Here is a 17,899-nt window from a genome sequence, read left to right as displayed (position 1 = left end):
TTTTGTTTTGTTTTTTGTGTATGAATACATACATACAAAAATAACAACACAGTTGAAACATGAGGATGTATGATTGTCTGAAATAAAGCATAAAATGCAAAATAAAAGCAAGAAAAGTATGCACACTGCCGGAAATAACACTCTGTCCGGACAAATACATTCAAGTATAGATTATACATTTGTCCGAACAGAGAGTGTAAGTTCGAGCAGTTTGTGTCGTTTGGTGTTGTAACCTTGATCTCGAGATACAGAGAGATTGCGAGAAGTCCATTGTCCGTTCGATGTAGAATTTCATTTCGATGGTAGGATAATGCCACCAAGATGTTTATGACACATGAGCTTATGAAGAGTAACTTTGTGGATGGGAGTTTGACCAATAACATAAATCATTTCTGAAAACCTTGGTAGTGAGATTTAACAAAATTCGTCTGTATGGTATGGTAGTGAGAAAGTCTTCAAGTCTTTCCAGTACTAAAAGAAGAGAACTTTCCACAAGTAACAAACCAAAAAGTAAAGTTTTATCGATCTGTCCATATAGCAAGTTGGTGCCAGTAAAATTTGACCTGTCCTGTCGATAATTTCCCTGTCCCGGGTAAGCGGACACACAGGTCGCGGAGGGGTTTCGTACTCAGCACAATATCTATTCTCTCACACCCCTCCGAAGAACTACATGGTTCTCCCTTGAGGCTTAAAGCGGTCATGTAAAGTGGCTGTTTTGCAAAACATACCCGAGAGTCTTAAGAAGTCACGGACAAGAAGCAATTAGATGGCACCTTTTGAATTAGCTATATTGTGAAGGCCGAAAATGTATGTTTTCTTCCTATAAAAAGACATGCCTTGCAGCCACAGAGGGTTATTACGCGAGAGAGATGACCATGTTTAACCGCGTACGTACCTAGAAGTTGGCATGTACAGTGAGACCTCGTCGACGAAAACACCGGTTTTCGGTTTCGTGACTTTCACGTCAATGTACAGGGTACGATAAACTTGGCTAAAACTCGAAAGTTGTTTTTTATAGTGTTCAGAGAAAACTGCATCGAGTGTAAATTGGAAAACACTTTAAAAGTATAAGGCTTAGTTACACCTGCAAGAAAACTCTCTTTCATCGACAATGTTAGATCAACCAGACCTCTTCTCCAACGTTATATGATCATGTCATACTGACTTTTTTAAATCGACTACAGATCGCTCTATGAAAACACAAACACATAAGATCCATAATGACATATGTATCTACAGAACGCACGGGAACTCTTCCACAGGGGGACGAACCAGAAGGCAACCTATCGCAGACTACATTGGGTTCGGCAACAGCAATGCTAGTCACAAACTTGTCACAAGCTTTCCTCGGAGAGGCCCACCGAATACAACTCAATACCCTGATGACGACAGAAGCACCAACGAGTTCAACTTTCAACAATTCCGATGAAATGGAACAGGGAACAAACAAGCCGAGCGACTTGCCGCTGGTAACGTCACGATCAACAAAGTCGACCGTGGCAGTATCAGCCGCAACGTCAGTATCCGACATCTTCAGTTCGGCTTTCGTTAATTCGATGGACACCACGCTCAATTATCTATCGACATTACCTCCGCAAAACGTCTCAACTCCATCGTTCGACGAAGATATGGTCACGAACATTTCCAATGAAGTTGACGCGACGGGCCCATCATTTAGATTTGAAATCCCATACCTATTAACTGTCTGTCTGATCGGGTTTATCGGTAACATTTTAGTCCTCCTTGTCTATTCAAAGGAAAAATTCAGAAAGTCAAATGCAGTATTGTATGTGATAAGTCTGGCAGTGGGTAAGTTCGTTCTAAATATTCTAGCATATCACTTTACTGAAATTTATGTGACATTTTTCTGTGAGTGATTTTAAATTCATTTTGTGGTAATAATGCAGCATTTGCCGTAATTTGAATCGAATTTTCACCGTAAGACTATTCTCTCTCAATATCCTCAACAGACAAGTACTTCCGTACAAAATTAGTCAATTCTCGTGTTCAAATTTCATGAAACTTTTGTTTGAAAATCTCATGTTGTTAACCGAACGAAATAGAGCAGCAGCATTGATAACCGAATGGACGGACTGAGCATGCGTGAGATACACTTTTGTCATAACAAACTGTTGACGTATGTTATTATTTTGTGATTTTGCCGAAGCCATGCCTACACTGAATAGCCGAACGTTCAATATCATAGATATTTCAGTTTGTAAAGCTGTATTATATCATTGTATATCATGATACGCCTGTGTGTAAAGGTCAAATTATCCACGATACGCATATCGAGGATTTTCAGACGTCTCTCCACTGCCACAGTGTCTCTGTTGATTCACTGAAAATTGTGGGCCAGAGACCGCGCCAACATCAGCTATTGATTTAGTCGACGTGTTTAAATTTTAAATGAAAAAAATATGCCTGCCTATTTTCTCTTGATTTTCTCTCCATCATCATAGATAGACATTTAACCAACTTTAGAAATCATAAGGATGTTCATTTCCTGTTGGCTGTCCAGAATCGAGAGAAAACTGTTTTAGTGTCTGTTTTACGGTAATGTAATATGAACCAAGGTCAAAATCGTCTGTCAAATGGCTATTGAGACAGATTTTTCTCGACCAGATGGGTTTAGGTTTTACTAAGGGTGTGTTAGATTATAAGAAGGCGCGACCGCTGTTGATGAATTTTCTGTGTAGGACCAGTCCAGTAGCATTATATTTAGATAACTCCGCCCCGAAAGCAGAACTAAATAATAAGAAGGAACGTGTGTTTGCAAATAGTTAAGTACTCCATTCATTGAAATCAATAAAAAACGAGTTCCTTTCCTCCAACGACACGTCAAGTAGACTGTTTTCGTGGAAGAAACTATAACGAAAGCAGAATAGAAAGCTTCGCGCATCTTGAAAAAATATCTGTATTTGGGCATAACCTACAGCAGCAACATCAGTTGTGACATTATGTCACTAACGACGATCAAACGAAGTAGACATAAGTGGATAACTTATCGACGATTTTAAGATCTTAGCCTTGATAACTAACCCTTCCTGAAGGTAGTACCTACCTTGACAGTGAAAGACTTCAACTTTCGCTCATACTTCCTCAATGAAACGTTCAACCATTGTCTTACCAAATCAAGAATAGACATCAAGGGCCGCCATGCAAGGCTTGGTACCAGAGCAACAAATTGCCTATAACATTTACCAAATTCATATTTGAAATTCAAAATGGTCGCATTCTCTGTGTTAACTCAATGGGAAAATAAAATTTTCGATTTTCGAAAAACCAAGGTGGTAAAATTTTTCTTTACTCCAATAACTTTACAATGAGCTCCAACAAGTGGTTGATCAGAATGAGAATTGTAACTCAAAAATTGAGAGACGAATATCTGTCCCCTAAACATACTCTACGTCAACAGATGAATTGTGTCCAATGTTTGTACCGTTCATAATTTCTTTCTTTGTCATCAAAAACAAAGAGGATTGTCGAAGTATTTCGACATATTTATTTTGTCACAACGCCAATTATAAGAGTGTTACGTGCGTTACATTTCGCCGCAACAAATCCTGGTTATAGAAAACTATACCAGCTTCGCAACCATTGAGGTATTTTTAACTCATATAAATTTTAGCTGCTAAATCATTGACGTATCCTTCACATGACAAAACCGATATTTAAAATGTTATAATATTAGCAGTTGTACAAGTTATTATAGAAATAACGGGCGACGCGCTGACCATTAACGTTTATTTGTGGGCAAGGGCGAGAGGAAAGCCCTAAATTAACAGCCTCGCCTCGCCCGTTAATTTGGCTTTCCTCGAGCCCGCGCCCACAAATAAACGTTAATGGTCAGAGCGGAGTCTGTTATTTCCATTATATTATCAGCGAACCCAAGAAAACCGTCAAAATTTTCGAAAATTTCAGGAGCGAACGACAACTGGGCCCTAGAAGCTGAGCAATACGCGACGCACTGTCACGCGCGCTGTAAAAAATTGGCAAATCCGGATATGCTTTCAGAAAAAAAGTATCTCAACTTGACCTACAATTGCTCCATTTTATTTTGTGATTGATTATGATTTACGTTTTAGCTGTAAAGTTACGATACTTTGAGTTGTTAATCTTATTATTCATATTCACGGGCATGTAAACAAACCATTACTGTGTATTTGTGGTCAGTCACGTGGTTCAGCTCGACTAATCAAAATGCGACGGGCAGGGCATGGTAATATAATGAGTATTAAAGTATTTCTAGTTCAAAGGTCAGATCGTTCGTCCATATATATATATATATATATATATATATATATATATATATATATATATATATATATATATATATATATATTAGTACCATGTAAGACTCCCTTTGATTGAATCAAAATTATGTGCTTTAACTTCCAAGAGCTGAATTGTGCTGATATATATATATATATATATTATATATATATATATATATATATATATATATATATATATATATATATATATATATATATATATATATATATATATACATACATATATATATATACATATTATGTAGATAGATAGATAGATAGATAGATAGATAGATAGATAGATAGATAGATAGATAGATAGATAGATAGATAGATAGATAGATAGATATATAAAACGGTTGGAACTAATTTGGGATAATTGGATTTTCATATTTTGCAAATTTTTCAAAAGTTGTATGTGACATATAGCTGAGTGTTGCGATATTGCAAATTACTCATAAAGTGTAATGTAAAAAGAAAAGCAGATGAAGAAATAACATTTGTACATTAAATCAACATTACTTCACCATCCAATTATCCCAAATAAGTTCCAATCGTGTTATTTTCGGTTCAATCAATCAGTTTATCTTATATTTTTCCGTAATGTTTTTATCTTCCAGGTGATATAATGATATTACTCGTAGTTGTGTTTCACGTCACTGAATTCTTCCCAGAACTATGGATCTATTTCTGGCAGTATGATTGGTCATGTGGCGTCCATCGTTACTTTCGCTTCTTTGGTTTTAACGTCACAGTTTTCACCATGGTTGCCATAGCATTCGATCGCTATTTTGCCATATGTCATCCAATCAGATTTAAGACCTCCTTCACACTGAGACGGACCGGCATTTGTATCATTTGTTTGTGGGTATTGGGCGCCCTCACAGCTGTTCCAACTGCATTTATGTTCAAGGTAAACAACTGTCTCACTTACACTTTACAGGTGCCGCAAACTAAGCTGTTCGTGCACAAAGGAGTTCGTTAGCAGTTTTTCAGCGGGCTGGAAGAAACATCGATAAGCTTATTTACTGTGGACGGGGTAGAAATTCCATTTTTTTCAGTGGGCGGGGAGGAAAATTTTGACAGTTGGTACCGGAAAATACGCAGAGGGAAGGGAATGCCGTAGTTTATATAGGACTTGATGACTTAACTTCGGGGGAACAATGTTCCAAGGTATACTGCTCGCACGGTTTTACGATGATCCACATTCAGGGACAATAAATACTAGTATGATAAAAACAAATAAGTGTCATTGTCTACAGTTTTTTTTTCTGTTTGTCGATATCCCTAAGACCATCGAACGTTATTTTACTGAATAAGCAAGGAAATGGCCCAATTTAGTGGCAGAGATGCACTATTGATCTCAATAATTCCATATTTTGCCTCTCAATTCTCTCCGCAGACAAAACATGGCAGTAGCAGTATGGGCATTACATATCGGGGGAAGATACCATTCGCCTGTAAACTGGTTGTCCCGGTCGATCCATGGTTTCTGGATTTCAAAGCAATATACCTTAATGTGGTCCTCTTCTATCTACCATCGCTACTCATCTCAATAGTTTATATCATCATCGTTTTCAGAGTCTGGATGTCTGCCCGAAACCCATTAGGTCGTCTCTCTTCGAAAGAATTCAAATCAAAGCACTGGAAGACCGCACGCATTCTCATCACAGTATTTGTTGCATATTTTATGAGTTTTGTTTTATTTTCCACCTACAATCTCATCTCTCGATATTGGCCTGGTACCTTACCTTCCCTACTGAAAAACGCCGGCCTTCTCCTACCTTACTTTAACAGTTGCGTCAACCCTATTATATATTCATTCATGTTCAGAAAGTTCCGCGAAGCATGCCGGGAAATAATATGTTGTTCTGCATGGAGCACCCGTGGGCGTAATTCCGTAAGTCGCGAGATGTCTTCAGAATCAAAACCTTGTGTACCGAACGCCCTCTCTGAATCTTTGTATTCATTACATTTAAGAGGTTTAGGTTTAGATTTGGAAGCAGAACGGTCTGTGACCAAAACATTGCCATAAAATGACGACAAATATAGCTTGCATTCTTAATTTCTGTTTCTTTTAAATTATTGTCTTCTATCAAATCAAGTTGTGTCACATGACAGTGGCAAATATCATTCCAGATCGATGTACGGTACTTGTTGTATTTTCATCACTTGTCAAGGAATGAGGGCGGTCAGCTGGCTCACAACACCTCGCTCAATGTCCTGCATAGAAAATCATTCCTTGTAGGTAATTTAAGAAAAATACAAGTATTTGCATACACTGTCGTCTGTATACAGAACAAACTTAGTCTAATGAGTTTAAAGAAAGTCACTTATCCTTAATGAATGTTATCCTAAATGGTCGAACAGGTTCAGCTGCGATGGTACCATGGAGGTTTTAGTGTCCCTGGTATCGACGAAAGCGTAAGCAGTAATTTTTTATGGTCATTTCAGAAGTCTGTTTAGGTTCAGATCGCTATATTCTGGCCTTGAAATCTTCTACACTTCTCTTACTTATGAATTATTATTATTGTGAAATATATTTAGTATTACACCTGTGTACACTTAATTAAAGGTTTTGTGTTGCTAATATTTGGCAAAGTTTTCCACTGAGCGACGCTATATTTGTCACTTTGGGTCAATCTTGACGGGTTTAGTATTGGTGCGGTATGGTTATCCGTTCAGGACACCTGGCCCCATACAAATCAGTGATGCAAAATGGCGGTATTTGTTTATTTGTTTACTCTACTTAACTTAAATGACTTGTTTTGATGTCATATTTCTACTAAAGGATATTGTTACTAGCAAATTCGATTATATTGTGTACGGGTTTATCAAATCTTTCCAGTTTAACAAACTTTAAGTATTTAATCCTTATCGGAGTACGTGATGATACACCTTAAGCTCGTGTTATCGATCATATTCATTTGTTGTAATACTTCAGATTGATCTCATTGCTTTAGCCGAGGCACAGTCCCTCTATCACGGACCGTGGTTGAGGCAAACAATTAAACGAGAGGTTTCAATTATACAATTTGATCTGACCGAGAAGATGCAGACGTTCAGTGCAAGATAAAGTAACCAAAGCGAAAATGTTGCCAACGTCGTCATTTTCACACAGTGATATTGACATCATGAAGCTAATATTAACGTTCTTTTTCGCAGTCCTGAATAACACCTCCTATTGAAAAAATTAAGAGCCCTAACTGCCCCAGTTTTGATACCCCAGTACGGTGAAATGTACAGTAGTTGAAATGTAAAGTGGTCTTGACTCCTATGATGAAATATTGAGTAAAAATTTTATCAGCGCATCCCATACATGCACATTCAGCATTGTTATTGTAGAAAAATGATTTTTTTTAACTTGAAGTCATTTTCCAACATCACCGCACAAATACAGTTTTGTTGGAAAGCCAAATACTGATAAGCCTGTGACCATTTAGATAGAGAATTAAATGTTATAGATGTAAAGTAACATAGTATGATTAGGCATGATGCGAAGTTTTAATTTTTCAACTTTGTCTGTATTTCAACATGAACTGCTAACATAGTTTTTGATAATGAGACTGAAATAGACCAATGATCTGACAATACAACTTTCTAACGTGGTACTTTGATGGTAGGTGGTGTAAATGTAACTTTTTCTTAAGCAAAAATGCAAATGTTTTACTTGAAACATACACAAGTAATTAGTTAGCCACCCTCAAAACACAAAGCCGTTTGAACGGAATACAATTGCATGGACTTAGACGAATTTATGGCGGCGTTATTTTTTCTCATAAAAGTAGAACATTCAGGAAAAGAATCACAGAGTCTATATCGACCGAGAAAATTTAAGACTTTCTTTAATGAAAGAAGAACACTCGTATTCATCAATCAAATCCAACTTATCTGCTATATCGTATAAACTTAAACCTTCCATCGTCGCCCAACTTTAATCGTTTTGCTGCGCGAGAGAATATATAATGGATAATTTTATTTATTTATTTATTTATTTACACTTTTACTGAGCGACCGAGTTACTGAAATAGTATTTTTCATCGGGGCTCATACATTTTATTTATTTATTTATTTATTTATTTACACTTTTAATTAATATATTGTACATGGATAATCATGAATTTAGCGTTTTCATTGACATCACTGTGGTTCAAAATAACTTCATTATAAGATCACAAAAGTCGAAATCTAACCATGTGAAAACTTGCATTTCACAAACTTTATCCCGACATCCCTTCCGTTTAATTGCCGAATAAAATAGTGCACATCCATAATAAGTATTAACTGAAGTTCAAACTGTGGATGTGACTAAGTTGCTTTTTTTTTAATGTTGAAAAGCCAAAACACGTTGGTTTTCTCAGCATAATAGTTTTGAATTTGTTAGAGAAAGAGTAAAACAAATCTCCGTGTGTTCTAAAAGATGGTTATGCGTCTGTACTGTCATTGTGTATTACACAGATTTGTAACTGTCTAGATGGATCGTAATAAACTGCAAAACTTCTACAAAGGTAACCATGGTATTTGCTAATTGTTCTTCGTGGTTCTGTTCACCCAATACCTCTGTACATGTGTGCTCTATCAATTACGAAATCGATAGGCACATTATGTTGATTTCATTCCATCGATCACGTTTACCAACACATGGCGATTATAATTCGACCAATCATAAACTAACCTGGTGTTTTCACGTGGTTTCCTAGTTTATAAGGAAACTAGAGTTGCTTGAATTTCAGTCTGTTCCTGTAACCAGCACAGCAACAGACTGTTTGTTGAAGAGTGATTCTTATACATTGCAAAATAAAGCCAACATTGTATTACAAGCATCTTTGTGACAGTGAACCAACCGTGAACTGTCGCCACTTTCAATAAGTCATCAATTTAATATCGTCATGTTTGAAGGAAAGACCGCGGGAGCTAGGTGGCAAATTTTCGGCTGGAACAGCGCCTCGTGCGTCACGGAAATATTTTCCACTTTTTACTTGTGATGCACTTATGGACTCGCTCCTACATATGTTATGGCACGCATACTGTTTGACATGTCTTGTCGTAACATTTAAAAAGCGCTGACGAAAAAAGACCTGATTTTATACTCAACCAAATTTGACAACAATTTTTGGCTCATCGTTCAACATGCGTAGATGTTCAAATATTCAAACAAGTTTGGTAATTCGATGGGAAATATTGGCAAATATATAAGTATAAAAGGCGACTCTATAACCGACGGGTGATGTAGAACTTGAACAGGTTTATTGAAAACGCCGGAACCATGGCAAGGCTACGACCCAGCCGCCGATACATTAGAGTATCCTTCACTGAGACAGTTGGTCCGTGAATCTGTCTGAGTGTCTCTACCCGAGTTTTAGTCTTGTATTCCTTATATTTCTCATCAAATTACGACACAAGCGCGGCTTACACTTGCACTTGGAAGAACCTGTCGTTGACTTCAGACAACCAAAGTTGACTGATACAACTTGCAATTTTGTACCGTACAATTACAATGACACATGTTATAAACGATCGAAGTCATTTGGAACGTTTACTTTCTTCTGTTACATGCAGGGCTATGTCTAATCTGATTTGTTTTAACAAGCGCCCTCGATGTACCAGTTCTAAATATTATTTTATTTTTCATCGACAAAAGTTTGATTACTTCTACCGCAAACAATTAAGATTATTGAGTGAGGCTGAGTTCACAAAAATGGTGAGGGGGTGGAGGAATCGTGACTGAAATCCAATTTTACTGTTCAAAGTTTTACTTTGTGTTATTGTAGGATGAGATGTGAAAATTTCATTCACTGCATTAACTTGAAATTAATGGTTTTATATATTGATTTTAAGAGATTTTTTTGAAAAAACAGTGCCTTTTTATCGTATTTTGTAAAAAATTAAGCATGGTGATCCCACCTTTTTCTCTAATATTTGATTATTCTTATATGCCAGAATTCAAAAATCCCGGGTAACTGTTTAGTGTCCTGGTACAAGCATGCTTCACTGTCATGAGAGTCATATGACCAAAACGTTTCTTCAACTACATCAGAGTCAGAGCTATCACTGTCACTGCCGGTATGCAGTGACACTGTCCGTAGGCCATACCAGGTCAGTAGCAACTTTGCAACACAGCCTATATGCGTGTACCATGCATTTATATAATTGAAAAATGACTATCAGTCTGGACTCTAATTCAATTATCACCAATATATATATATATATATATATATATATATATATATATATATATATATATATATATATATATATATATATATATATATATATACACATACATATATACATACATATATATATATATATATATATATATATATATATATATATATATATATATATATATATATATATATATATATATATATAGTTAAATTACTACCAATTTAGAACCATTGGATGACATCAAAATGTTAGGAACCAAAATATTTTCAGGTCACTCATAGGCAGGGCAAAACTTTAAAGTCTCCCCTCTTCTACCCCCCAGAATTTTCGAATCCCCCTGAAGCTCCAGCTCCTATGTCAACTTTTTTTTAAACGCAGCCTATTAAGTATGTTGACCAGACAAGGTATAATGTTAAGAACGTTTTCCGAATGACGATATTTTTGTGAACTGACTTTATGTCTTGATGTTCATTGTAGTGGCTCATGGCTTTGAAGATAGCTTTCATCACATTGGTGTACATCGATAGTACGTAGAGTAGCTCTTTTTTCAAACAAAATATACTGTTCATTTCAGTCATGGTAATAATGCAGAGAAGATGAATATTTAAGTTGTTTTATTTCGGAACATATTCATTTCTTTATACATCAGACGTGCCCCTCAAATTCCTCATTATTTTGTAACCAGTAAATTAACTTACATGAAGTGGTGTTGGACACATCATTGTCACCTTGTACTGGATTGAAGGATAACAACCTGGCACGACATTGTAAGCTACTGAGTCACGTGAGCAGGAACACTTCTGTTCGCTGTTGTTGCTGGATCTTGTGGAAGACTTCGTAATTCCCAAAAGTGACTGCATTTATTTACAATGTCGTATAGTAAATAAGGTGAATGTAGGCCAAGGCAATTGTTATTTATGAGCAGTTTTCACAATATCTGGCATTCGATGGGAATATATCTCTTTGTCGGCGGGTGTTCCAATGATTTACCTGGCCATACTGATTTCAATCTATCGTTATCACAATTTATCAGTTTGTCTTAACACTGGGACAGACTTACAATTCACACGTATATGGCAGAATGTCAAACAGTTACACGATTGTGCTTAATCAAGTGACCTATTTACAATCTGAAACGATGGTGATTATATGGCTCGGTTACCATGCCAACATTCATCTATATTTTCTAGGATTTTGGGTCATGCGAGGGACATTGAAATCAAATCGTATTTTCTAATCAAAGGATGACATTTCTATGAGAAAAATAAAAATCGATGAAATGTTTTGCTAAATTGTTATCACACTGCAAAATATCAGTATGAAACAGCGAAAATAAAGTATCGGTAGGGACCAGGCATCTTCCTTGTATAAGGATGCATGGCCGCAAAACACAGAAATCTCGGTGGCGACAAAGCTGAGGAAAGAGACGGACACACCGCTGTTATCGTCCCGACCAGGAGACATTGTTATTGGCTTGCTGTAACATTTGCGAATAATGAAAGCGTAGATATTTTCAATTGATCGTTATATTTCCCAACACACTTTTCATAAAACTGGAACACAATGTGTTATGCCTTCTTTTTTATTCAACTTGTTAGATACATAACTTGACCCTTGTTGGCAATAAAACGAAAGAAATCACTCTAAGAGAACATCAATAAAAAGCAAAGAAACTAATGTAAACTCTTACTTTTTCTAAAATACATAGCATAAGCATCCAAAAGATGTTTAGTTATTTACACTGAATTGAATTCATGAAGTGGGAGATCAAAAAACACATGACATTATATTAATAAACAAAGTTGTACAGGTCTCTTTTGAATGTTCGTTGAAGAAAATATTTTCAGTACAGCGAAGTCTTTGCTGTGTTTCGTGTCCATACTCACATAATACTTTGATGCAGTTGGAGAGAAATCCAACGCCAACTTAAACGTCCACATGTTACAATTGTTCAATGATATCTACCATGATCTATAAGTGAACAGCTAAATTTGGATTATGAAGGAATTTTTTTAACAAAGTCAGGGCCTAGATATTTACCCACAGGGACATAAATCTTGTGGTTTGGGGAATTTTTGGATCATAGTAACGGTCAAGGAGACGGGGTCCTGACACCGACGACATAAATCCCCAAACATACAGTGTACAATCGCCCATGAATAGATCGGAGAACTAAAACCATCTCAGTGATTTCTAAATAATCCAGTTTTACGACATGTTATGGTATCGTCACTTTACCCAATGATTTTCAGGAACACATCCCGCCATTTAACGGTACCATCTAACGAGATAACGTTGGAATCAGGCTGAGGTTATATTTGCGGAATTCAGACACTGTCACTGAGAATTGTTTCTCAAGTATATATAAATGAATATTTGTGAAATCAATATTGGAAATATTGTGTAAAAACATCTAAAAATATTACGCTACCTGAAATCAAATCGTTGAATATCTTTAACACAAAATTTTACATTTAAAATTTTCAAAACATATTATAACGCCGCCAGCGGCATAAAGAGATTGTAAAAAGTTATCAGGGTATATAAAAGGAATTATACAACCTCAGAGACTAAGTATTTGTGATTTCCCAATTTTATGAGATAATGTTTCTTTAAATTTATGAAACTAAAGGAACCTCAAAACACGTACGTTAAGTCAATTTTGAAGAAAATTGGACGAAAACTGTGTCTGACATTTGAAGAAAGTTCTCGATATTGTGCGTTGCAATGTCCAACAATCTCTTTCCGAAATGAAGGGCTCACTTGAATCCATAGCTATCAAAGTATTGCCCACAGATCTCAATCCAAAGCTATCAAAGTATTGCCCACAGATCTCAATCTATAGCTATCAAAGTATTGCCACAGATCTCAATCCATAGCTATCAAAGTATTGCCCACAGATCTCAATCTATAGCTATCAAAGTATTGCCAACAGATCTCAATCCATAGCTATCAAAGTATTGCCAACAGATCTCAATCTATAGCTATCAAAGTATTGCCCACAGATCTCAATCTATAGCCACCAAAGTATTGCCAACAGATCTCAATCCATAGCTATCAAAGTATTGCCCACAGATCTCAAATCTGCAATTCTACACGGGCTCAAAACTGTGGTCTCGTTACTTTACTATACATTCATAATTTCAAGATATTCAAACTCTCTGAACAAACTTGGCACGTTTCTTGTCGGAAAGTTGGTCAGAGATTGTTGTCGGCGAGAGTCATTAAATTACAAATGAACTACACAAACACGTCATCATCAAGGTTAACAACTTTGTTCTCGTGAGTTCCCGCGGTAGTTTGTACCGCTACGTTCCGTTCATAATCTTCTTGACTAAGTTGAACTTCAATAACAGCCAAGGGAGCATCGGAGGCTGTCGATGTTCTTCTCAATTCTTTCGATTGGCATAGCTGTCCACAAAAAGTCCTGATTCTTACGAAACAATTTTTTGGATATTTTTTTCTATAAAGATTAAAAACACGCTTGTTGCAGACAAACGTGATTCCTATAAAACAACCTTGAAGCCCATTGAAAATAATGAAAAGAACCCAGAAAAAATCCAAATTAGTAAAACAAGCGACGAGTCCGAAAATCCATGCAAACCCCATTACCGTAGTCATCTTGATATAAACAGCTGCGCTATTTTGACCTCGCTGAACCTGGGACTTCCGAACTTCTTTTTTGGTGGCCCTCATATGGAATACTGCGCATGAGTAGAAGATGACGTTGATGATGAGGACAATAGCTACGGGTACAATGAAGGCGAAGAGAAGAGAATACGGGTTGGCTATCCAGCAAATGAAGTAGCCATAGCCAAAAATAAAATCCACGCATTCGCAGAAGTTCAGAACAACACAGGGAGCTATGATTAGAATTGGTGAACCCCATCCGTACGCTGAATAACGGAGGAACTGTGACTTGGTGGATCGAATGTTCAACACTGGTTTCTTAACAGCAAATGTTTTGAAGACGTCATATGCTAGAATGTTCATCCAGAAAAAGTTGGAGAGGAAAAGGTAATGCAATAGTACAGCGATTGTTGCACAAACTTGATAAATCTCGGTTCTGTCAATACCTACTAGAAATAGCAACTGTGCGAAAAACAAAGATGTAATTAAACTCATGATGGAAAGGCCAGGAACAGTCCTTAATTCTTTGAACTTGGCGTAAGTGACGAAGGTTACTAGGAGAAAGACGAGCGAAATGGCCGTAAATGTGACCGTCAGTATCGTATAGGCGAGCGGGAAATCATACAGGTGAGTGAACATTTCCGTCATATCAGGGTGGTCCATGCATATCTCTACCACGCCCTCGCCGACAGATTCGTATTCGTTATGGTCGTAAATTTGTCCGGCATATTCAATAGATTGGTTCGGAAAGACCATGTACTCAGACGAATTTAAACGAATCCGAGGGCAATTCTCTTGTGCGATGTACGGTAAATGTTCGCAGACGACTGCCGTGAAATTTGCGGCGGTACCGTTTCCATCCGCTGCTTCATACGACGTTAAGAGAAATGTTCCGGGCTCGTATGTAGTGTTCGTTGCATTGACGTAGAGACCGACGCTGTCATCGACAGGAAAGATTGTCACATCCGGGGTACTGTAGTATCTCAAGTTCCCAGAAGGGCAACTGTAAGAGACAAGACTTTGTATAGGGTCTGAATTGGAAGAATTTTGACTAACCTGGACCAGACTTACTTCAAGTGTGTTGCCCTTGTATTCAAACGTGACTGTCCCGCCGTTTATGATCAGCATGGTCAGTTTTTGGACGGCCCACTTGAAATTATTTTCATTGATATCCCACACAACGTCCGTCATGGTCAAAATGACAGTAAACATGAACCTTCCATTGACGGATAGATCCGAAATTGAGCAGTTTGCCGTCGATGAAGAACTGTTGTAGGTGACGTTCATACCTGCTTCATTTACTTTTGTCAATTCTCCATCGATGACTCCTACATGTATATTTGCAGTCTCTTTGCGAGTGGTGTTCATCAGTTTTGTTGACACAAACGATCCAAAACTTTGTTCTAGTTCTCTTCTTTCAGGTATGCAGTCTATATTGATGTTCAACCTGAAGGTGAGAGTCAATGACAGATTCACTGTTTCGAACTCTATCGATGTATTGTAGGGTCGTGTGCGACTGTACGATGCACCTGTCGGATAGGGTACGCATTTGACTCCTTCAAGATGATATCCCTCGGCACAGTAGACATCCCTGCATAGTCCTCGCCAGGGGTCGTACACTTCGCCTTCCTTACATGTTGCATACACGGGAACTAAGTAGCCCGTTTCAGAGTCATACCTGACTGTGACTTGTCCATCAAAGTTAAGGTTTATTAATACAGCGTAGGACATTACAGATGAGTCCATTTTGTCACTTTCAGAAGGTGGTGGTTTATTATCATCGAGGTCGTCCAGGGTTGGATGGCCAGTCTCGCCATCTTCTCTGGTGCTTGCATTGGTGACTCTATCGGTCACAGTCGGGTCAACAGATTCAGTCTTATTCAATTCCGATTCCAGTATTAACAGTCTCCCTTCTGGCGCGATTTCCCTCACTGGGCCGACCGGAGTTTCACGTTCATTCCAGACCGGACACTTGATATCTGACCAGCTGATGTTATTACAGAGAGCACAGTGAGTGTTTTTGTAAACTGACAGGTGGTATTCGCCAGGAACCACGACTACAGCGTTGTAGGATGATTTGCATTGTCGTACCAAGATATGATCTTCTGAGTACTGGGAATCGCACACCGATATTGCTCGCACGCAAATCTGAGGTACTTTTTCAGAAGGCCCCAAAAAGTAAACCGTACATTTTGACTGTATGTAATGTGATAACGCGATTGGATCGTCCTTGATATTGGGCGGTGCAGGTGCAGTGCACGACGCCTTGGCACGCCAAAATTCGACGTCGCGTTGATGGTTACATTGAGCACAGAACACATTTCTGTACGTGTTGCCGTCTGCTGCTCTGACAGGTATCGTTGACAAGCTGTCCTTAGATAAGTCGGGATGGATGCACAGGTCTTCAACGTACTTGTCCCTCCAACCTGGACCACATTTGTTCCTTAACCACAGTGGGTTCAAACTGTACTCGACGACGGTTAAACAACGGAACGCGGAATCGTCCGACAGTGTGTCGTCCAGGGGAATATCGTCCAGAGGAATATCGTCAAGGGGGAAGTCATAGGATGGAGGTAAATTTGAATTCTGGGTGTTGCTGGTTGCAGTGTTGTTATTGTTTTCGTTCACACCCTGCATTGTTTTAAGGTAGAATTGTCCATGTTGTATACACTCGTTATCATAATCATAGCAACAGTCGCCATAGGTATAGCATTTTTCATCACAGAAGCAATTGAGATGATCTTGTCCCAAGAAGTATACATCGTCCGGGTCTTCCATTCTGACAAGTGGTTCTGGGCGGAAACCACAGCGGCCTTTACAGGAGACATTTGGCCAGCAATCTTTAAATATGTTGGATGTGCCAGGGTTTCTGATTGGTGGTTCTTCAAGCAACGCTTCGGACGGAACACCTTCGTCGAAGTTCACTATCTCTTGTTCGACGCCATTATCGTCCCCAGAAGCATTGTGGTCGACGTGACCCCCATAAAATTCTTCTGCAGATGCGGCCAGACATATGGTCAGAGTTAGAATTAAACAGAATAAGATTATTCCGATCTTAGAGTTGGTATGTCTCTCACTGACTCGAATCGCTTTTGAAAACATGACTTTTGGCAACTCATTGGTCTGAAAGACTTCTTAATAGCGAAGAACGTTGTTGTATGGTATCGGTAACAACGAAATCTTCGACAGAGTAAAGAGAAACAGGTGGTTCTTCCCACTTTGATCGTATCAGCCCATACCATTATTTGATGGGATTGGCACCATATCTAAACTACCGTGTCACTGGAGAGCGCGTGCAGAACAACACAGCGACTCTGTAAGTTCTTGCGCACAACTTCTGTCACCCATCCCTACAACACATGGTATGACCACAGTGACGTCAACACGTCTCCAACATGTTCCCTATCTTCCAACTGAGAAAACTGACGAGTTTATCGGGGTTATCAACATCGCTCAGGGGATTCAAAGTTCCCTGTTCTCTGCTGTTGGAATGACATTCGGGTTTGTTTCATTTTAAAAGTTTATAGGGTGTGAGTTTTATACCAAGCACAGTTAGTAAGCGATTGACCGATATTTTCTTCGGCAGCAAAGAGGACCGAAAGAAAAAAAAATCTTGTTGTCGAAAAGAGAAATCGAGAAATTAGTGAATATTTTATTGAAAAGACGTCACTTCAGTTTATATGCGTGCAATCATCGATATTAAATGCTGAGTATGAACAACGCCGTATTACGTCACATGCCTCACTAAACTGTTTACAAATGAAAATACATTTGAAATTTGACCAATTACTGTGAAGAAACCCGTATGCTGCCTGTCCAAA

General features: G+C 38.0%; 2 protein-coding genes across 2 annotated transcripts; one reads left to right on the top strand and one right to left on the bottom strand.

Moving 5' to 3' along the window:
• Positions 1-865: 865 nt before the first annotated feature.
• Positions 866-7,733, top strand: LOC139136071 (allatostatin-A receptor-like). The gene is made up of 3 exons (XM_070703859.1): positions 866-1,809; positions 4,898-5,190; positions 5,680-7,733. Exons 1-3 carry the CDS (start codon positions 1,221-1,223, stop codon positions 6,310-6,312), a joined length of 1,515 nt encoding a protein of 504 aa, XP_070559960.1. The 5' UTR covers positions 866-1,220; the 3' UTR covers positions 6,313-7,733.
• Positions 7,734-11,956: 4,223 nt separating this feature from the next.
• LOC139136605 (uncharacterized) lies at positions 11,957-17,264 on the bottom strand. The gene has a single exon (XM_070704365.1). It carries the CDS (start codon positions 17,178-17,180, stop codon positions 13,689-13,691), a length of 3,492 nt encoding a protein of 1,163 aa, XP_070560466.1. The 5' UTR covers positions 17,181-17,264; the 3' UTR covers positions 11,957-13,688.
• Between the last annotated feature and the right edge of the window lie 635 nt (positions 17,265-17,899).

This window comes from Ptychodera flava, chromosome 7, assembly GCF_041260155.1.
Source record: "Ptychodera flava strain L36383 chromosome 7, AS_Pfla_20210202, whole genome shotgun sequence".
Lineage (NCBI taxonomy): Eukaryota > Metazoa > Hemichordata > Enteropneusta > Ptychoderidae > Ptychodera > Ptychodera flava.
This window is presented reverse-complemented; position numbering and strand designations above follow the sequence as displayed.